Source organism: Tricharina praecox, assembly GCF_024521635.1.
Source record: "Tricharina praecox strain CBS 144465 chromosome Unknown BZA05scaffold_1, whole genome shotgun sequence".
NCBI classification, from domain to species: domain Eukaryota; kingdom Fungi; phylum Ascomycota; class Pezizomycetes; order Pezizales; family Pyronemataceae; genus Tricharina; species Tricharina praecox.
In genome coordinates this window covers 2,760,364-2,781,433 of record NW_026250403.1, presented here as the reverse complement: position 1 = coordinate 2,781,433, position 21,070 = coordinate 2,760,364, and the positions used below count along the sequence as shown (strand labels likewise).

The 21,070-nt window shown below is 53.3% G+C and overlaps 4 protein-coding genes across 4 annotated transcripts; 2 read left to right on the top strand and 2 right to left on the bottom strand.

The window, feature by feature from the left end:
• Nucleotides 1-616: 616 nt before the first annotated feature.
• Nucleotides 617-9,537, bottom strand: BZA05DRAFT_346619 (armadillo-type protein). Its single transcript, XM_051481196.1, has 10 exons — nt 9,194-9,537; nt 6,509-9,138; nt 6,325-6,445; nt 6,072-6,266; nt 4,302-6,019; nt 1,797-4,251; nt 1,650-1,731; nt 1,449-1,593; nt 1,197-1,391; nt 617-1,140 (listed from the first exon to the last, which is right to left on the bottom strand). Exons 1-10 carry the CDS (start codon nt 9,327-9,329, stop codon nt 817-819), a joined length of 8,001 nt encoding a protein of 2,666 aa, XP_051344714.1. The 5' UTR covers nt 9,330-9,537; the 3' UTR covers nt 617-816.
• A 2-nt stretch (nt 9,538-9,539) lies between these two features.
• On the top strand, nt 9,540-10,834 carry BZA05DRAFT_383386 (transcriptional Coactivator p15-domain-containing protein). The gene is made up of 3 exons (XM_051482214.1): nt 9,540-10,148; nt 10,207-10,314; nt 10,372-10,834. The coding sequence occupies exons 1-3, from the start codon at nt 9,861-9,863 to the stop codon at nt 10,588-10,590; spliced, it is 615 nt and encodes a 204-aa protein (XP_051344713.1). The 5' UTR covers nt 9,540-9,860; the 3' UTR covers nt 10,591-10,834.
• A 2,117-nt stretch (nt 10,835-12,951) lies between these two features.
• Nucleotides 12,952-14,490, top strand: BZA05DRAFT_21709 (uncharacterized protein). The gene is made up of 2 exons (XM_051479667.1): nt 12,952-13,799; nt 13,857-14,490. The coding sequence occupies exons 1-2, from the start codon at nt 13,043-13,045 to the stop codon at nt 14,189-14,191; spliced, it is 1,092 nt and encodes a 363-aa protein (XP_051344712.1). The 5' UTR covers nt 12,952-13,042; the 3' UTR covers nt 14,192-14,490.
• A 3,099-nt stretch (nt 14,491-17,589) lies between these two features.
• On the bottom strand, nt 17,590-20,031 carry BZA05DRAFT_21668 (uncharacterized protein). The gene is made up of 4 exons (XM_051479662.1): nt 19,305-20,031; nt 19,106-19,229; nt 17,858-19,037; nt 17,590-17,779 (listed from the first exon to the last, which is right to left on the bottom strand). Exons 1-4 carry the CDS (start codon nt 19,839-19,841, stop codon nt 17,689-17,691), a joined length of 1,932 nt encoding a protein of 643 aa, XP_051344711.1. The 5' UTR covers nt 19,842-20,031; the 3' UTR covers nt 17,590-17,688.
• Between the last annotated feature and the right edge of the window lie 1,039 nt (nt 20,032-21,070).

Genomic DNA, 21,070 nt, shown 5'->3' with positions numbered 1-21,070 from the left:
CTGCACTTTTTTAACGCGAAAAACCAACAATCATCGAGTGATGGTGTATGACCTAAAACTGCCCCAGCCAGGAATGCGTCGTGTGGTATCAGAAGGGAAAAACTATACATAGCAAACTGCACAGTGATAATCTGCACCTGGATGCGGATATGGAGCGATCGGGGACACAATAGGGCGGTAGCAATCTCTGTAATCGAGTTGTTCTATACACTCACAAAATGAGGAGATTATCTCCGAGCCACGGGTGCGTCGGGGACCGCTGGACCCGTGGTTTCGAATACCGTCAGGTGCATACTTGGATATTGTTCCACGACGACAACGGCAGCGGCGGCGGCGGCGGCGGCGGCGACAGTGACAGTGTTTTACCGTATGTACTCATACCTACATGTGTAGCGACTGATCAATGTCCTGAGGATGGATGACTCCACAGTGTTGCATGAGATAGCATGAGATGACCTGGGACGTGTTTCAAACCCCGCTGATCATCCGTATCTCCAGTGTTCAGTATCTATATCGTAGGTATGTGGTTGGATTGGGTCATTGTAAATCCAATCCTGTGTGCGCCGGGTGAAAAATCCATATTGTTCAAGAAGCTGTTGGGAACCAACACGGCGTGAGCAGGTTTTGAACAGGTTCGCCTTGATCCAAAGCAAAGAGATGTTTTACAAAAACGTTGGTATTGATTGGTAGAAACCACCATGTCCCCAACATAACATAAAAAGAAAACCCCCATAATAAAAACCCCCCGTACAACTGAAAAAGAAAACCCAACAAAAAATATATCCACTTTTTATCCATCCCACAGTGCTAGGTAATCTAAGCACCGAACCCAACACCCATGATCTCCTTCATATCCTCGTCCTCATCGCTATTCAATCCCAAACCCGCTCCACCCGCCTCATCTCTATCCTTCTCTGCGGCCGCTAACTTCACCGCCACACGCTTGAAGTAGTCGGTCATGCTGCGTTTCTGCGGGCCCTCCACTGTCGTGATGTACTTGTCAAAGATGGCATCGCCCTTCTGCGCCACCTGGAACATTGCGATGAAGGCTTGTTCTGCCGACAGCTTGACGGGAATCACCATATCGCGGACGCACGAGAAAATGGCGGGCGCTAGGATCGAGAGATGGGGTCGTACGAGCTAGTTCATGGTTGTTAGCTGTGGTCAAAGGGAAGATTTTGTGTTGCGGGTCATACCTCTTCGTGCTTGCGCGCGATTGTCCGTACCACAACCAGTGCCAGCCGCTTGGTGTCAGTTGAGTTGCTGGCTGGTCCCTTAATCGCCGTGGCTAGCGCCTCGAGAATACTCTTCACCGTCTCAAAGCCCTTGCTGGTGTTTTCGGAGAGCAGGTACTTTCCAGCAGCCAGAGTACAGTTGTCCGAGACGTAAGGCTGTATTCCATATTAGCTCAGCATTCAGGTGCTGTATCTCACAGAAGGAGGACTGACTGTCTTGTGACCGATTCCATTGACAATGATATGGGCAGTATCGTCGGCGAACGTAGACTCCTGGAGCACAGTGGGTGACTCGAGTAAGACAGCGTTCAAGCCCAACACAGAAACCCTGGTGTATGCCGGGTTCAACGCACGACTCCTGTAGGTCACATTGTCAGCAATGGCAACAGTTACAATAGGGTTCAAGTGACATACTTCAGCACTTTCGAGGCTTCGTCTTTGCTCAGATGCCGTACTAGCACACCGAGTAAACGCGCACTCGCGATAGCGGTAGCCTCTGTGTATCACACAATCAGTCGCCTGACATTCCCGCACGTAGTCATGAGCGAATAGGGTACTTACCATCATCCTCATCCAGATCATTCTCGACCAGGGACAAGATAGAAGTCTTGGAAGCTTCACCCATATTCCCACCCGCCTTACCAACGACCTCATACAGCGCCTTCAGCATAGCATCTTTAACTCCCGCATCCGTGGTTCTAGCACCAGTAACAAGCTCTGAAATAAGCGGGTCGATTCTGGGCGTCAACGTGATCAACGTGCCCAGCGCTTTCGCCGCGCGGGTTCGCAGAGTCTCGCTGGACGTATCCGCCAAGCTCTTTGCGAATGTCCGCTGCAGCTGCGGCAAGAATGGCTTGAGGTGCGTGGGGATCTTGAGCAGCAGAGAATTGAGAGTGAGCAGGATGGCGGCTTTGACGTCGACACTGCGTTCCGACACAACACGAATGAGAGGTCCGGTGATCTGGGTGACGAATGGCTTCAGAGAATCGCCGCTCGAGCGGTCGATGATATCAGAGATAGCGAGTGCAGACTGAGTGCGTTGCTCGGGAGTTCCATACATCAGACCTTGTAAGAAGATTGGAAGAATGGCGTTGATTCCCTTTGGCAGTTGGAAACCTGGCAAGTTGGCGCCCTTGACCCCAACCTGCTGCAAGACCTGTCTGGTGGAGAACACGAGTGACTCCATCTCCTCCTTCCGAAGCTTCTTGGTAAGCTCGTTGAGGGCATTCCATGCAGCCTTGACCACCTCCTTATCCGAATCGTCAAACGAGATAAGCAGGGCGCGGATGCAGTCCTGTAGGTATCGGCTGTAGTCCAAGTCCGTTTCAGCAAAGAATTTCGCGAAGTGATTGCAAGCAACCGCACGCTTGCGATGGTCATCGTGCTTGACCAGCTTCAGCATCTCGATCATCGTAGTGTTCAGACCATCGAACTCGTCGACGGAGAGAATCACGGCATCGAATGATTCGCCGAGATCCTCGAGCAGCTCTGCATCCTTGCTTGCAACAATAGCATCCATCAAAGCGTTCATGATGTGCGGGAGGCGTCTGTTCAATGCCGAGCCAGCGACACGAGCGAGTGATGCCAGCGCCTTTGCGTTGAAACGCGTGATAGGCGGTGACAGCAATGTCGGGATGAGAACCGGCAAGATGATGTTCGACCTCGTCTGCTCCGTGAGAAGGGTAAGAAGTGCAGCCAGTGCATTGTCTGCGTCGTCCTCCGACTGAAGAAGGCTGAGCAGATGAGGTAGCACCTGGTCGACCGCTCTCTTTCCAATGACTTTCTGAAGAGTTTCAAATGCTTCGGCCGCCGCCTCTCTAACATCGCCGTTGGAATCGACCAGGGCAGTCCGAACGATAGATACGAGCGTGCTCTCGTAGGGCTCCAAAGCCTCGGGTACTGTAGAAACGATCAACTCCTTGAGGGCAATGCAAATACCCTGCTTGGAATCCGGATCAGTTGCTAGCTTCAGTCCATCGTCAAGCGAGGGCAGAAGCGTCGACAAAACTCCTTCACCGGCCTTGCGAATGAGCTCTCCGAGAGCTTGCGAAGCAATGACCCTCTGTTCGAGATCCGAGCTAGCCAACCGCCTGATGATGAGTTGAGTAAGTGCAGGAACCAGCTCCTTGAGCGTCTTCTGGCTGGAGACCAAAGCCTTCCATACTCCAACAGCGGCAAGCCTGACTTGACCACTGGTATCGCAGCGGCAGATGTACAAAGCAGAGAGGACCTTATCCCGCTTCTCTTGTCCGAGGATCTCCAGCAGCGAGTTGTTGATTTCACCGGAGGCCTCCTCGTCTTCCTCCATATCATCCGTCTTCGTGATACCCGTGAGGTTGAAGAGTAGATCGCCGACCAACTCAACGGAGGAAAGACGAATGCGGTGGTTCGAGTCAGCAAGACCACGCTCCAGCTCAGGTAGCAACAGATCAATAGCCCTAGTCGCGAAGTTCTTGACGAGCAGACGACCAGCCCTGAGCGAGGTCTCCCGAATGCTTTCGACATCATCCGCAAGACCCGCGAGAATCGGGGGAATGATACGGTTGAGGTATGCACTGAAAGAGTTTCCGAAGCAGGCCGGCAAGAAGATGAACAGCGACATGAAACCTTCCCGCACTGCGGCTTTCGAGCTGCCGGCGTTCTGGAGAATCGTAGGCAGAGTCTCCTCCAGACGCTGAGTACCCAGTCCGGCCAATACTTCTGACAGTGCTTGGGCAGAACCCAGACGGTCTCCTGCGCCGGTGTCCGATTTCAGAGTGTTCATCAGTCCAGGGATGATGTCTGGCAGAGCATCCTCTCCGAGCTTCTCGATCAGCGAACCCAGGGCCTTGGATGCCGTGGCACGAGTCGAGGGAACAGGATCCACAATGGCCTGCTTCAAGCCACCGACCAAGATCGGGATGTGCACCATCAAGTCCTTCCTCTCGGTAAGATGTGCCAATGATCCGATAATCTGGGCGGCTTTTCGCTTGGTGGTTGATCTGTCATTCAGTCCACGTTCCAAAATACGAGCAACCTAGAAAATAATCAGTATATCTACGTTTTTAGTACCAAAGATATACGTACCAGCGCAAGCGAGGGCGAGTCCAAGTAATGGACGAATTGCACCTTGAGCAACTGATCCAAAGCTTCGTCGGTATACTTCGTAGGGTCGCTGAGAGCCTTGAGAAGAATGCTCGTGAGAGCCTTGATCTCGGGATTGCTGATGACTTCGCCGAACTTCTTCAAACTCCTATTCGCTGCGGCTCTAACTTCTTTATGGGAGTCATTGAGCACAGTCGTCAACGGAGGAATGATCTCCGGTAGACTGATGGCCAGTTGATGAGGCGCGAGATAAGCCATAGCTCCAAGAGTTTCGCAAGCACCCTTCTTGCTTCGCCAGGCCTGATCGTCCAAGCCTTCCAAGAGATCCGGTAGAATGACCTTGACACCGTAAGAGCTGAGACTGGAAAAGCACACCTTCGCCGCGTCTGAGCATGCTTCTCGCACGTCGATCACTGGATCACCGAAACTTGAGAGCAGCATAGGCAAGATCTGAATGACGTATGGCTCGAAAACACGCCCGAGGATCAAAGAAAAGAGCTCGAACGCAAAGAGGGCTCCCTGTCGGGAGCTAGTGCTTTTCTTGTCTTCGATCGCTGCTCGCAGACTCTGCATAACCCTGAAGTCCTTCAACGCTGAGATACCGCATCCCTTGATGATACCGGCGAGACCATATGCTGCACCACGTCTTGCAGCATAGGCTTTCGCGTTAAAGAGCTGCTCCAACATCTGTTGAATATAGCCAGATGCCTTCTCTCTCAATGCTTTGATCAGCGGCGGTAGACACTCGGCGACAGCGTACTGAACAGTCTCACTGGGCACTTCGAGTGTTGCCAGCAACCTTTCGATGACGGCGGAAATTCTAGGATCTCCGGCACCCAAATGTCTACCCAGTGCACCGTAAAGGATAATCACCGCCTCGTTGATTCTGTCTCGCACCGCAGAACCATCATCGGGAGCCTCCAGGGTCCCTTCGAATATTTGCATGAGCTCCTCAATCTGGTGCGCACCCTGCGCGTTGATGATAGACGACGCGGCATCGATCATTTCGTCCCTCACCAAGGGATATCGGTCGGCCAAGGCACCCTCATCGATCAAGAATCGGGAAAATTCGACCAGCTTGTTGTGATCGAACAGCTCTGCCAGTGCCTTCAGCGCCAAGGCAACACCACTTCGAGCCTCCCATGGGTCCTTGTTATCACTCTTCTTGAGCATGCCATACTCGTCGTACTGCGGCACCAAAGGTTTCGCCTTTTCGCGGTACAGGTTTACCAGCGCCGCGACAACGTCGTTAGAAGACTCAGGGAACGAGTGGACGGCAGCGGCCAACGCTCTCGAAGCAGCTCCACGGAGCTGCTTGTCCTGGGAATCCAAATAGGGTATCATTTTGAGGGCGGTATCCTTCGTAGCTGCCATGCTGCTCTCTTCCCATATCGTCTGCGCAATCTCCACGTTTTGTTCCACTTCGTCGTGGCATGCCAGCCACAACTTCTCGGAGAATTCGAGGTGCGTGAGATCTATTTCTGCGTCGATTGCCTGTAAACATGCTGTCCGGACGTTGACTTCCGGGTTGATGGTCCCGTTGATGAGAATATCAATTTCATCGTCGGTGATGGAGTCAGATATGCATCGACACATATCCAGGAAGCAGTCCTTGAATGGCTTGTAGAGGGCAGAGTACCGCTGCATCGAGAAAATCAAGCACTGAAGCACCTCATCTCGTGGCAGCAGTGGGCTCGAGCCTAATCTTCGTCAATGACCGTGATAACGAGTGATCGAAATATAGAGACATACAAACTTGGGTATGGAAAGCAATGAAGTCCAATGCCAGCACAACTTGTTCATCCACCTCATCTTGGGACTCGGCACCAAGTCCCCCCTTGTTCATGGTCAACAAAACCATGGGCAGGATGTAAAACAACGAAGTCGTATCGAATGGACGCTGTTCTCCGGAGACTCGAAGTCTGTACAGGAGACGCATTGCTTGGGCTGTGTTCCTATCATTAGTAGGTATATCTTTGAGGCCCACGATGGAAGGAGTAGTTACCCCCAAGCGTTTCTTCACAGTACTCCTCGGGAATTTCCCCTACACCCAAGGCTCGGAGACTGGCAATACCAATGAACGGCCTCAAAGCACCCAGTCTTGGAGATACATGCTCTGAACAAGCCTACACAAAAATTATCAGCGGCGGCTACACTTGTAGAGACGGCGAATGAATGGAAGGACGCACGAGAAAAGCTTTGATTCCTTTATCCTGAACTATCATTCCCGCACCTGCCTCCAAACTCTGCAGGAGAGCCTTCACCGCCTTATACATCCAAATCTCTACGGCAGTGGGAGCTCCCTCGGCGAGATGTTGGATAATACCAACGCCTCGACTAAGCCGTACTTCTATTTCCGAAAGCCTGGTTCTGATGACCGCCTCCTTCGCGAGTTGCTCCTCTACCCTTACTTTTTCGTCGGCTGTCAGTTTCCGCTCGGAGCCTTTCTTCTGAGCAAGTTGAGCCCTGAGCTCGGCCTCCCATTTGAGGGTTTCAGCATCCTTGGATTTCTCCACAATCTTGGGTCCAGATTTCGCCAGTACGTCAACGAAAGGGATTCCAGTTCCAGCAGGTGTTCTCCAGATCGAAACCTCGGTTGGGCCGATGCCCTTGAGGAGGGCAGGATCCAGGTCGCTTTCCAGCAGCTTGACAATTAGAGGTGTGATTGTTTCTGGTGCGACAAAGGCCAAAGTAGCAGTTGCTTTTAGTGCCGCGTCCATGATGTACACCGACCTTCCACTCAGTCCCGTGTACATCTTGATCTCGTTGACCAGCCTTGACGCTTTCTCCGCCGACAGTTGTCCGGGGTCAACATTTGATCTCTGGCAGAGATTGATCCAATCCACGCCGACAAGCTCGTGGTGGGAGATGACAGTAAGGTCCACGAGAAGGCTCTTCACCGTTTCTTCGTCGCGAACAGCACCGACTTCCAATCCCCCACTTGCAACATTGGCTGGTAGTGCTATTGCATATATCGCGCTCTTCAAGTAGATTCCTCTCGTTTTCGATAAAGCCGCCGGTGTATCCTTATAACCATGCTCCAATTGCTTCACCCACTGCCATACTCCGCTCAAAATAATCTTACCAATGGCCTCCGGGTGCTTGAGGTACACTGTTGCAAGAGCAGCTGTAGCTTCTTTACGGCATTGAGGGCTGGCGGAGGCTGTGGAAATCAGGTACAAGAAGGCAGAAGCCCACATGTCCGAGTGGCTCTTCTCATAGATGACATAGCTCGCAGTCGCGGCGAGGGCTCGGATTGCCCATCGGTGATCTTCATCAGACGAGAGCTTCGAGTAAACCTTGGGGTTGAGCAAGAAGGAGACCTTGGGAGTCACAGCAAGACAAGCCTCTGCGATGTTGGCATTCTTGATCAGGGAACCAATCTTCGGGTCGTTCCAGGCCGAGAACCGATCGAGAGCAACCGCGGCGACGACATAGCCAGCGACGACAAGACCACTCTGCGTGGCAGGCGTGGGGTTTGCTGCAACTTCGTTGAAAACCTCGGAAAGCTTTCCGGCGATACCTTGACAGAACTCCCGGAAACCCGCGGATGCATCTCCGGAAACATCCCAGATCATACTGCCGATTTTGGTGAACCACGTTCGTCGTACAGTAGGCCGTTTATCGGTCAAGCCCTTGTTTATGGCATCCACAATCGATTTGTCGATGGCCGCGTCACCCTTGAGGCCGTAGGACAGATGCCTGACAAAGGTGGAGACAATTGCCGTAACCGTAGCCTCGTTGGGTTCCTTAACCACCAGGCCAGCCAATCCAGTAGGAACCAGGTTGGATAAAACTGTCGACAAGGGAAGTGTGTCCAACATGTGAGCGTACAACACTCTCTGATCCGCTGATGAGATCTTGCCGGTTTTCAAGGGACCGAGGATCTCAGTCGTAACTTTCTCAAGCACGGCCTCGTCCTTGGATTTTCCCACGGCTGTCTTGAATGCTGATGCCGCACCATTCCGGATGACAGGATTAGTGGATTTGATGCATGAGAGGAACTGCTTCAACAGTTTCTCGTGCAGAGGTTTCGCAAGATCAATCTCCGCAGAGAGTGAGCACAGCAGTGGCGACACCACGTCGTTGAGTAAGATCTCGGGCGACCGTAGCAATCCCTTTTCGAGGGGTGGCAGAAGCTCGGCCTCAAACTCCTCGCCGGAAACGAAGTTTGAGAAGAAGTCCTCCAGGGCACCGGAAATATGATTTGGAATAATTGTTCGCGATCCAAGAATCTCTCGTGTGTAGAATGCGAAGATATCCTTCTTGACGCCCGTCAACACTTCTTTGGGCTTCGGAAGCCTAGCGGACACACCGCAGACAACGCCCAAGAGTAATGCGTTCTTATGTGTCGGACAGGAGCCCTTGGCCGCGAGCTTTTCCACCATGCCTGTAATGATCGCCTCAAAGCCCTCACCCTTGAAGGCGGTCCGGAGTCCCCGTCTCGTAGTGCGCAATGCCTGCTCCTTCATGCTATGCTTCGCGGTGGAGCCCAGACAGAGATCCAGCAAAGACACCATAGCCACCAAAAGGTCCGAGAACGGAGCACCCGAAGCATCCCCGAGAGCGGCGAGATGTGGAAACAGCTCGGAAGTCCATTCGAGGAGAACAAACGCATTTGACGCGGCAATGCCGCGTTTCTGGGATTCGTTCTTGATCGCCGGGATGATGCGCTTCACAAAGGCCTCTGAGTACTTTTCCGTCTTGCAGAACGACTCGAAGCATTTCCGTACCGCTTTGCGTGACGGCCGATCAATGTAGTATGGATGGCTCGTGAAGAGCAGTCGCAGCACGGATCCGATCTGCTCAAGCGGCAGCTCTACAACAGAATCAGCGGTTTACTCCCTACGATTTCCATGAATCCTGTAACCGACCGCCACGCTTAATACGTTCATTCAGCTGCGCAAGGCTCTGAGTCCGCAAAGTAGTAGAGCTACCCGTCAGAGCCAACACGAGGTTGTCTTCACTGGTAGAGGTGGTGGGGGCACTGGCGTCTGTATCGGCAGCCATCGTTGAATGCCGGCCCTCGGCAGGTGTAGAATTTCTGGATCGTATCTAAGGGTGTGGGATTGATGGCGCAGTATCTCTGGTTGTTGAAGAAAATTATAGCTTCTCGTCGAGGTGGGGTGTTTCTGCAAATATGTGGGGTACGGTGTATGGAGTTTTCCTTAACGTTTTTCGCGGCTCTGTTCAGGCGCCGCTTCACCCCGCAGGCGAGAACATAGCAACTAAGCACGTCCCCCTAGCCACCATCACTCCGACTCATAGCTGCTCACCTACAAGTTCCGATCAGCAACGGTGACCGAAAATGTTTTCCTCAGTCCGTGCCTCTTTTACTTTACCGAGATGTATTCTTCAGCGAAGTAGGCAAGTGTGGACAACACGGCTTCTACATTAGCAGGGCAAACGAGCAGCGACTAATTGATATGGCACAGCAATGGAAGTCTCGGACTCTTCGCGAGTGCAGGAAAGAAATCATCCCGAGTGAATTGGTGTGATGGTAGAGTTGTCAGTGTCTCTTGCTACTTCTCTCCGTCATCAATGACGCACGCGCCCCGTCGCGTCCCCCCTGATACTAATAACCAGAACCCCCCACAGAGCAAGTCGCCTTACACTACCACCACAATAACCGCCAACTCCACCGAAATCCCCACAACCGACGAGATGCCTCCAGGGCAGAAGCGCAGTGCGGCCAAGCTCAAGGAAGACAGTGGAGCTGAAGAAGCAGAGTCTGGTGCGAAACGTGCGAAGTCTACACCCAAGAAGAAGTCGGCGCAGGGAGAGACCGGAAAGCAGTACACTGATGTAGATGGAAATGCCTATTGGGAGGTTTGTTGGCGGCCACCATTCCAATGGCGATCTTCCCGTTGCTGACGATTGATTGTAGCTCGGTGGCCGTCTTCGCCGCATGACGGTGAGCGAATACAAAGGCAAAACCTTAATCGGCATCCGCGAATACTTCGAGAAAGATAACATGACGTTGCCAGGAAAGAAGGTTTGATGACAAACCCCACATCATTATACCGCGGGCTGTGGATCTAATAAAAGCCAGGGAATCGCTCTCAGCGTCCAGCAAATATCAGCCCTCGTGTCGGTCCTGCCTCAGCTCGAAGCCACCCTCAGAGAGAGCGGCATCGAGCTCCCTAGACCGGTCTACAGCGACGAGCCCATTAAGGCCGTGAAGGCTGAGGAGCCCGAAGAGGAGACGAAAGATGAAGAGAAAGCTGAGGAGGAAGTGTCGGAGGAAGAAGGGGCGAAGTCGTCGCCCTAGATGCATCAAGCGCAAAGAGAACCACGGCTATGGGACAAACGGTTTCATCTGCCGAATTCTTTACTGTTTGCTGCTCTCCGTTCTTTGGCTTGCGGGATTTGCAGTTAGAAGATGGGGCATTTATGGCTGGACAATAAATGCAGAATCATGCACACATATATCTCTGTCCCTCACTCTTCAGTGGCTGTTCCACGCGGCCCACGTTCTCCGTACCAGTTAGAATACCGGAGTTGTATCACCCCCGCCGCCACCACTGAGAATCGATTGCTGCGTCCAATGCTTGATGCGGTCGAGACGTGAAGTGCTCATGCATCCAGCCGCATGAAAGTCGGCAACCACCAACTACAGCCAGCTTACATCACTTTCACGTTTCAGCTACCGTCTCCGATTAAGAATTTTCTGTCTCTGGGTCCACCTCGCTCCGCCCTCGCCCCACACCTCCAGATGGCACAATGTGGGACTGCACAGGACGGCAGTCGTGCTCATGTCCAGAAACAATAAAGTGCCTAGAGGTTTCAACGTCCGTATTCCCAGCGACTTTCCCCCGCCTTGCTGTATTCCGAACCAGCATGACAGCTAAGCCGAGTAAGTACTCTATTTGCATAGGGTGCTTCCTTGAGTACTTCTAACATACCCCGTCCAAAAACTGCAGCATTCTGCAGCGATCTTGATATCCTTGGCGCACATCCGGGAAATCAGGAGTACCTCGCTATGTTGCGCGATGTACCCACCAGCCACACCAATGCCACATACCGAAATACTAAAACCAGCCTGACGAGAAGAGTTGAAACCGAAAAACAACGGACGGCAACCAAACCAAACCGAACGCAACCAAAAGCGAAGCACCGAGGTACTTACATAATTTCCACCAACCCACCAACTACATCATCACACGCCGCCTTTCCGTGCTCCCAAGCCACACGTTACTTTCATGTCGCCGCACCCGTACTGTATCCATACTCAGCAACTATTAATATCAGGTGAGCAACAGAGGAAATCCTCCGTTCTCACCTGCTGCATCTTGCCGATGATCTTCTCTTCTTGACAGGCACACGTGCCAGCGCGGACCTTCTTTAATACTCGCTGGACCTGTTTATGCGTACTTCCCCCTTGTAGATGGGCAAAGCGGATCCGCGACTAAAGTGCTGATCTGCCCGAAGCACCTCGGGCGTCTCCGTGATCGAAGCAGTGAGTTGAATCCGAAGTGCGGTGCGAGCGGCCTTGTCGGCCAGTCGCTTTTTGGAATCTAGGAAGGTACATAAAGCAACACGAGATACGAGTGGCATGAGTTCCCCCCAATGGCTATCGGGGATTGAAGTTCGTCAGATGTTGCCAGAGCTGTCGATAGGAAGTCCGGACCGGATGAGGCAGGGCGGATTTCGGCCTAGATCTCAGAAGACTGCGCCGTTTCGGGCGAGCAATGGACGGACTGACACTCGGTGGAGAATTGTTGGGCCGCCAACTGTGGACTTGGCACAGGGCTGGCTCGCAGCCGTCACGGTGATTGACGCGGAGGGGCAATGGTGAAGTGAAGCTCGAGATACCTAGAGTGAATATAACGGTTGTCCACCGTACGGACTATTCATTATCGCTCACTCGCTTCTCTGCCCTCGGTTAAGCGCGCCCCAGGTGGGCGTAGTGCGGGCTTGCGCCTCATACGTTGTACTATTCACATATATAGAAATAGAGACTGGTCAATGGACATCACCAAGTAACCAAAGGGTCCCTCCTACTAGCAATGGTACACTCTCACCGTCTGCTAAGTAAGTACTTACCTAAGGAAGCAGTTACTTGCGAGCGACAAAAATACGTGACGGGAATAGACGTTGATGTGGTGCTCCAGCGGTCGCACATTTTTGTCCCTCGTGGGTACTTGAGTGGCAGATTCTCCATGATAGTACTACTGCACCATCGTTCCGGCCAGTACCGCTTCTTTGTCTACGACCCGTATCTGACAAGGCAGTGCCCATCCACAGCGAAGATCGCTGTAGGTCGGTGCTAGGCCCTTATTGCCCGTGTAACGTACAAGGCCACTCTGCATACAAATACTGACAAGCAGCGGTCTCTACGTATACAAGCACTCTGCGCTGCGTGCGTCAGACAAGTTCCTTCGTCGCAAGGCCTTCGGTGTTCTAATAATATCCTCGTCGACGAACCACAGCCCACCAGTGTCGTGTGTCTTGGTTCCCACTCCGGCTAACTCCACATCACAACTCACAAGGCGGTGGTCCGGCTGATTGACGACTAGCAAACCCGGATCTATGTACATACTCCACCTCTGCGTCTATGAGGGGGGGTTGCCAGTGAGCTGAGTCGGCCGACGCTGGCTTTGTCACATAAAACTCGGGATTCCCGCCCTCATTCTGATTTCGTACACTTTACCTCTCGCCGACCAGTAAAGTGTCTACATACATCGACACATGAAAGGATTCCAACAACGATACAGATAACGATGCGATTGCGATCCTTGATCACGGGTCTCGTGGCCACGACCGGCGTGTGGGGACAGCTTCTCGGTCGACAAAACTCCGGTTGCGACGAATGCACGCAGGACGAGGTCTGCCGAGTAACGGAGGCCGATGGAATTCATTGCATTCCTGCGAATATGATCGATACCACCACGGTGACGGTAACGAGCTTCACATTTGCCCGGTCGACGAGGACCCGAACGACCGTTGTCAGTCCGAGGACATCGACGTCCACATCTTGGAGCACGGTCACGGCATTCACCACCTCTCTACCGGCCGAAACCGATGAGGAGTCGTCCACTACTACTACTACTACCTCCAAGATTAACGGCCGGGCTCTCAAGGGCCGCCAGGAGTCGGTCGCCGACCTCTTTGAGGCAGTCACCGTTAGCACGACCATCAAAGAAACCAGCTACACAGGTGATCCCACGACGACGACGTTGACCCGCACCTCTGGGAGTCCCATCACCGCGGTCGCCGTCACGGCAGCAACAACAACAGTCTGGCAGACGACCTCGGCAGACTCCCAAGAGGACGAGGAAGATGTGCACCATGGAACGCCGACCTCCACCGTCGCCGGAGCAATCGCGGGCGTGATCGTCGCCCTGGCGTTTATCGCGGGAATCGCTTGGTTTATGCGGAAAAAGTCCAAGCAGAATCATGCGGTGGAGAAGAAGACCCGCGCACTGACTGCGTCGGACTCGGAAATGCAATTGCCTCGTACGCCCGGAGACGAAACTGGTATGCCATCCCATCCTACATTGTATCTCTGCTTTGTACTAACACACTGACCCACAGACACCACCACCTCCTCGCCGTCCACAATCCCCCCCTTCCCGTTTGCCGGCTCGACCGCCACCAGGCTCGCCGTGCCAGACCCATCCCACCTCCACCAGAAGCCACACCACCAACGCAATCCCTCAGCACTATCGCTCACCCACGTGAGCCCGCGGCTATCGCTAACCTTCCCGCCCGATTCCGACGTCAGCCCTATCGAGGGAGAGAGCCCATTCACGGCGGCCAGAAGACGCAGTACCAGCCAGTCCACTGCTTCTGCGAAGAGGACAAATGTCATCCCTAGGAAACCGGTGCCTACTAGTCCCGATGCCGGGACTCCGGGAAGGGCGATATAGTTTGATCTCACTCTACTTCATGTCCATTTGATGTCGTTTTCTTTTCTTTGGCTTTGGCTTTGTCTGTCTGTCTGTCTGTTTAATGATGGTGGTGGGGTGTTTGGTGTTTCGCACTTGCTTACATACTTTCTTGCATTCTTGCTTTTCCTTCTACCTACACGGTCATTTTTGTGTCATTTTTGCTTTGCTTTTTGGGGGTATTATATCACACCATACGGCGTATTTTTTTTTCTTCTTTCTCTTCCAATTATGATTGTTTGATGTTCTTCTAGATAATGGTCTGCTTGAACGAACACACGAACGAACACACACGAACGAACACACGAATCTAATGAAATTCCGGTCAGGAGTGGCCTGACAAACCACCCCGCAGCGAATAAATCCATCAGTGACGTGTACCTACCCACCAGAGAGGGGAAGGAGAGGGCTCAATCATTTTGTCATGGCCGGCACTCGAGAGTAAGAGCATTGATGTTCCAGTCTCCCAGAGCTGGCTGTGACCTCGCATGAAGCTCCATCCCCGCTGACAACCGCAACCAACAAAGCAACCTCAAAATCCCGCTCGACACCACCTCCACATCGCCCGGACAAGAGCTAAATGACATTCAAGCATCACCCCGATCAAGAAAATCCCAGGCGCACCGCCATGCCCAGCTTTTGCGGGCACTATACTTATATGCATTTATGGGTTTATGCACGGGGGTCTGAGAGCTTAAAGCTTAAGGCGGAGAGCTTAAGGCGGCGGGGGAGGCGAGGCGCGGAGTCCAAAGAGGAAAAGGGACCGAGACGAGACTGAGTCACAACTGACACAACTGACACAACTGACACCGGAGGAGTAGCTACTACTAGAAAGGGCGGGATATAGAGGACTAGTTAGTAGGCTGTAGTAGATCCCGTTACGGCGGTTTGAGCCGTGTCGCAGTTGCAGTTAGGAGTGGGCCTAAGCTGCCCAGTCGTGGAGGCAGTGGTGTGCGTTTGCTACCGGCGCTCTGTAGTTTTGCGCTGGGCTGGGCTGGGGATGCTGCGTTTACATGTTTCAATGTTTCAATGTTCCTATGGCGTGGGCGGGTTTCGCGGTTTGTTGCCCGTGGGATCGGGTTCTGGTTCTGTGGTTCTGTGGTTCTGTAGTTCTGTGGCTGTGGCGGTAGCTGCTTGATGGATCGTGATACCTACATTTGATACCCAGGGAACAGCAGCTGGATTAGCCAACATGCTCACTTTGGCTTAAGCAATAGACTGCTCGTGCCTATTCTATAGTATGAGATCATTATTACAGTTCTCGTCCTCGACCTCGACCTGAGGCTCCATCACCGGAAATTCGGGGAGTCGGGACGATACCTACGTTGGTACCCAGCGCTGACAAAGGGTATCAACTCATGTACTCGTACTTACAGAGGTACCATGGTACATAAGTAATCCAGAGGTAGGTACATAGGGTAGGTACCCAGTGATTACCGAGTGATCACCTTCTCTCCCCTCCCCTCTCCATCGCGGCTCACTCAGCACACCCCCCCCCCCCATCCGTCACCGTACCTGTAGAGTAAGTATCTCCCGGTCATGTGGAAGCATACGCACTCCACCCCCCATCCCCCATTCGTGGCCTTGCCTGGCCTGTGTCCGGTAGTTGCAGTAAGCGCGCCTTGTCCGGCCGTCCATAGCCTGTAGTTAGCCTGCCGTGGCCTTGCCTTGCCTGACGGCGACGTGTGCGAGCCGGTACCAGTATGAGATCGTTAATGCGACGGTGGGAATCGGGATGGATCATCCATGGACCACCGTATGTAATCAGCGCATGGAGGCAGCGCATGGAGGCAGCGCAAGGAGGTTTTGACGGTTGTTTGTATGTACCTGGGAATGTGCTTACACACACATATATACAAACACGCGGACAGAGAAGTTCGCCGTATACGATTACCGATATCATCTGGTTCATCGCTTTCTCCCTCGCTGTCTCCCTCGCTGCTAGAGGTCTCTTCACGGTTGTCATTTACTTCCAGGTCAAGAAAGAGCAAATGAGACAGCCGTGAATGGCAACTCAAAGTCAAGGAACCTAACGGCTGCTGGATTCGATTGAAGCTCTCATTGTTGCGCGATTTGGGAGTTGGGCAGTTTACGGATTCGGTGTGTTGGGATTTCGAAGCTAGCTCCGAGAACTCGAGAAGCCTACTCCCGGCCGCTGACGTCTTGCCTCCTGCCTCCGGCCAACGGCCAGCCCAGTGCCCCGGCAGCTCCGCCGAGGACGGAGTCCGAGACTCAGAGGGTCTCCCTGAGTCCCTAGGACCTAGGTTGTATGTGTATAGGTAGTTCTAGGTACTATGTATAACCGTCCCTTCTACTCTACTCCGAACCCCCGCGCGCCCCCAGGGCCGCAACAAGAACTATATTCTTCCTTCCCCCGGGCCCCACTCGCCTCTACAATATACATACGTCCCGCAGGCTCCAGGCTGCAGACTGCAAACCCTCCACGGACTTCGGCTGCCACCGTCGACCGTCGACCGACCGACCGAGCGGGTCACCGGGCACTTCGGGATGTCATGGCTGAGATCTCACTCCGACTCTCCGAGGCGCAGTTCCGGTCTTCTACAGTCTAGTCAATCATTCCTCTCCCTCCGAGGAACCTTGCCGTCGCCCGGTACACAAACCCCCTCCCTCTCCTTTCCCGCTGATACACTCCTTTGCTTATCATACATACTCCGCCGATGGGGACTTCAATACCACTGGGAACGGACGAAAACGAAACAAGGAATGCACCTTCACATACACGGGAATGCGACATCCCTACGCACCTCACCTATAGGTAATAACCTTTTCTGTTGAATCATCAATGCATTCATGCTTCGATCTCACTACTCTGAATCATAGATCATGGCTAGACACATAACACCTCATCATAATAACTTCAAAGTTATATACTTCTAAAACCTACTGAGTAGCCGAGTGATATCCCGTGAAGGCGAGACACCACCCCCAGACCACACAAAACCAGCCACCAAAAAAGAAAAAGAAACCAAGTACCATTAGTACATAGAGAGGGAGAGAGATAGAAAGTAATAAACAAGACAAGGGAAAAAGAAAGAAGAGAAACTAATCTATTGAGTCAAGGATCGAGAGAGAGAGGTGGAGGGAAACGTAAGAGGTATCGGGTTTAATACCATACACTGTGTAAAAGAGAGAGGGAGAAGAGAAGACGAAAGCAAGCAAGCAAGCAAAAAATACATGTTGTGCAGAGATATACCTCTGTCCCATCCATCCATCCATCCATCCCATTCCGTTTCGGTCGTTCGGTCGTTTTCGTCGTATCATCAGTTTGGTAAAATGCAAAAGCAGAGAGAAGTAGGCAAGGAATAAGAAAGAAAAATGAGCAAGACAAGATTAAGGTACTGCAGCCATCCTGGCGTGGGCGAGTGGTGCCAACGTCAAAGTCAAAGTGTCCACCGGGTAGCATGAAAGAAAAAAACGCGGACAGAAGGACATCTCAGGCTCGAGTAAGGAGAGCGTGCTTATTCGACATCCTTGCCCTCAAACACGACGCTCTCCGCCACGGGCATGGCAAGGCCATCTTCCTTGGCGCGGTTGAACCAATTACCCATCCTGGAAAAAAGAAAATCAGTATCTTGTTCGTCCGTAGCGAGGGAGCTGCTCGTTCGCCGGTTCCAGGAAGGTACTAACCAGCTTGAACGTTTGCTCGATCGTCTTTCGAACCGGCCATCATCGCCATCCATGTAGTCTCCCGAGATCTTGCGGCCCAGCGGAGGACTCATCATTCCGTTGCTCACGTTCTTTTGAACAAGGGTAAGCGGCCTAAGCTTATTGCCCGCAATGATGGGAGTGGACGGGTGGGATGATGGGGGAGAGGAGATGGACGACGCGTCGGTATCCGACACGCCCGAGTCCACCGAAGCGCTACTGTCTCTCGTCCTGGTGCTACGCGTGTAGTGGTCTCCCGTAGATCCACCGTAAAAGGTGCTCGCACGCGGTGTAATCATGCCTTCTCCGCGGTAGAGGTGGTTAACGACGGATCCGCCATTTCCTGCATCAGACTTGGAACGCGCGTGTCCACGTCCGGTCGGCGAACGGTGAGATTGCGACCTCTGCAGACCGGCCATGTTCTCGGGCCTGAATGGCGGCGGCGCCTTGCGTTGAGCGAGGGACTTGGTCCTCTGCAGGATACCAGTGCGCATCTCCTCCACGGGCTGTGGCGGCAGCGGCTTCCCGGTGTCGGCAGAAGCGATCGACGAGCTCGAGCTGAAGGCAGTGGTCTTGTCCAAGATCGCCTCCGAGTCCTTGCTCTGCAGGATACGCTCGATGATGCCGCTGATGTAGAGAGACATGGCCTTGTTCGTGTCCCGAAGAGTCTTGAGTTCGCCCTCCAGTTTCCTAATCCGTTCAGCGTCCTCCTTCTCCTTATCGTCTTCAATCTCGGTCTCGGCGTCTCCGAGCTCTTCGGCGAGGTTCAATCCGAGTGAGTTCCTCCTAGGGGACCCCGGGACCTTCTTGACGGCTTCCCTAACGTCGACTTCTGGCTCGGGGTCGGAGAAGGCGTTCGACAGGTAATCGCCACGAGGGAAATCGCCATTCAGCGCCGCCGAAGACAGGAGCAGCTGGAAGCTCTCGTTGTCCTCCATGAGGCGTGCGTTGGTCATGCGAACCTCCAAGAGCTGCTGCTCGAGTTGGTGCAGCTTGGTACCTCCCATGTGGTCGGCTTCGGCGAGCCGGATCTGAGCCTCGGCGAGTTCGAGCCGTAGTGATTCAATGAGCTTATCCTTCTGCAAGAGCAGGATGTTCTGGGGAACCGCCGAGGGCGTTGAGGGCGCAAAGGGCACCGAATCATCACCGTTGTTCGAATCCGCTAGAGAGTCGAAAGTTAGCAACAAACATCAACGGTCCAACGCCATTATGCGCTCTGAGCTCACGAACAGTTTCGCTCCTTGTCCGGCGTACCTTGCCGCTGTGTCAGCGAATCTTTGAGTCTCTGGATGATCGTGTTGAGCTCCTCCTCTCGATCCAGAAGCTCCTCCTTCTCCTGTTGAGCTGCGATCCTCTAACGCACCACAAAACGCGTCAGCTACATGCAATCAAATTGCGATTGCCCCCCCAACCAACAGCGGAAGCTGACCTCGGCCTCGTAGATATTCTCCTGATCCCTTTTGCTCCGTGTCAGATCCTTGATCTGCATTTCCAAGGTCTCTGCACTCTCGTCCTTGGAGTGCATCTGTTCCTCGATCCGGGCATAATCGGCCTGAGTCTCGTCAAGCCTCTGCTGCAGCGCCTTCATCTGCAGCGCGTACTGAGCAGCCGCGACCTCAGCAGCAGACTCGCTCTTCGACAGCCTGGTCCGGAGGTCCTCCAAGATGGCGGCGTTCTCGAGCTCCGTGTCGTCGTTCGACAGGGGTCGCCCCCTAACGGCAGAGCGCGCACTCAGGGGCGATCCGAGGTTGGAGCCGACACTGCTTGTGGGCCGGTGTCCGCCTTCGCGGATCGTGTTGCGACGCGACATACCGGTTGCGTTCTGGATCGGCGAGCCCGCCAACGACGGCGCAGGAGACTGACGGCCGGCGGATGCTGCGGGAGACTGGCGGCCGGCGGAGGGAGGCTGTGAGCGCCGATTGACGTTGCTCAGCGAAGGTTTTCGCGATGCGGTCGTGGATGCCATGTTGCGTTACGCGTGCGTCGGTCGATCCGTGGATGAGATGGACGGGACTTGCAATGCGTATGGGAGTTGCAGCTGCTGGTGTGCTGCAGCTGGGCTAGGGGTTGAGGTTGGTTTTTGTGGTAGCCAAAGAAAGGGGCAGGGCGTGTCTTTGTGATGACAACAACTTCACAGAAGCCGTGGCAACGGGGGATGTGGGATTTTGTAAGAACTCTATAGATATGGGGAATTTTCGTATCTATAATAAGGGGCGTCGGAAGGGATGGGGGCGGTTTTTTTTCTCTTCTTCTTTGCGTAACAACGTTAAGAATATAATTGGGGGGGAAGAAAGGAGACGAATGGCGAAAGGAGGCCTTGAAGAAGAATAAGCAGCTGAGCAGCTGTTTATAGGGAGAGGAGAGAGAAGGGGGAAGGAGAGGGAGAGGGCGAGGATGCAGAGGAGGCAGAGGACGAGGATGCAGTAGAGTACCTAGAGTATCTAGAGCAAGCACCTCCTAGTACCGGTCGAGGTAGCGGTGATGGTGATGGTGGTGGTGGTGGTAGTGGAGGTGGTGGTGTTGTTGTTATTTTGTTACTGTTCCGTCTCCCTCGCCTGGCCATATGGAAGAACGGTAAGTACGGGGAACTAGAGTACTCTCTCCACAGTACTTTCTCTCCTCCATCTATCTGCGATGCCGGTAACTACTCTATTCCACTCTCGAGTGTCTCCTCCATCCACTTGCGATGCCTGTATACTCTCTAGCCAATTTGCTCTATCCAGGTATGAGGTTTTGCCGTACTAGCTACTCTCCATACAAATGCCACTCTGGCGACACCAGAAACGGCCGGCACCAGTTGCTGTCTGGGATGGTACACAGGCTGCTGGATGTAGTTATGCTGCTGGGTGCTGCCGTGAATATGTACTCCGCTGCACCGCTGCACGCAGGTCATGCAAGTTGATGCTTGCTAGAGGTCACTGCAATGAAAATGGGAAACACAGAGACTTCGCTCCGAGCAAGCGATCGGATGGAATGCGCTGTTTAGGGGCATAAGGGCAATGGTGTCCTGTGTGCGGTGGGTACTTGGTTAGGTTGCATACCCGTATTCTGGAAGGGAGGTCCACGGGATGATGCTGGTGATGGCGGCGATGCTGAGAATGATGCTGGGAGTGATGCTGATAATGATGCTGATAATGATGCTGATAATGATGCTGATAATGATGCTGATAATGATGCTGATAATGACGCTGATAA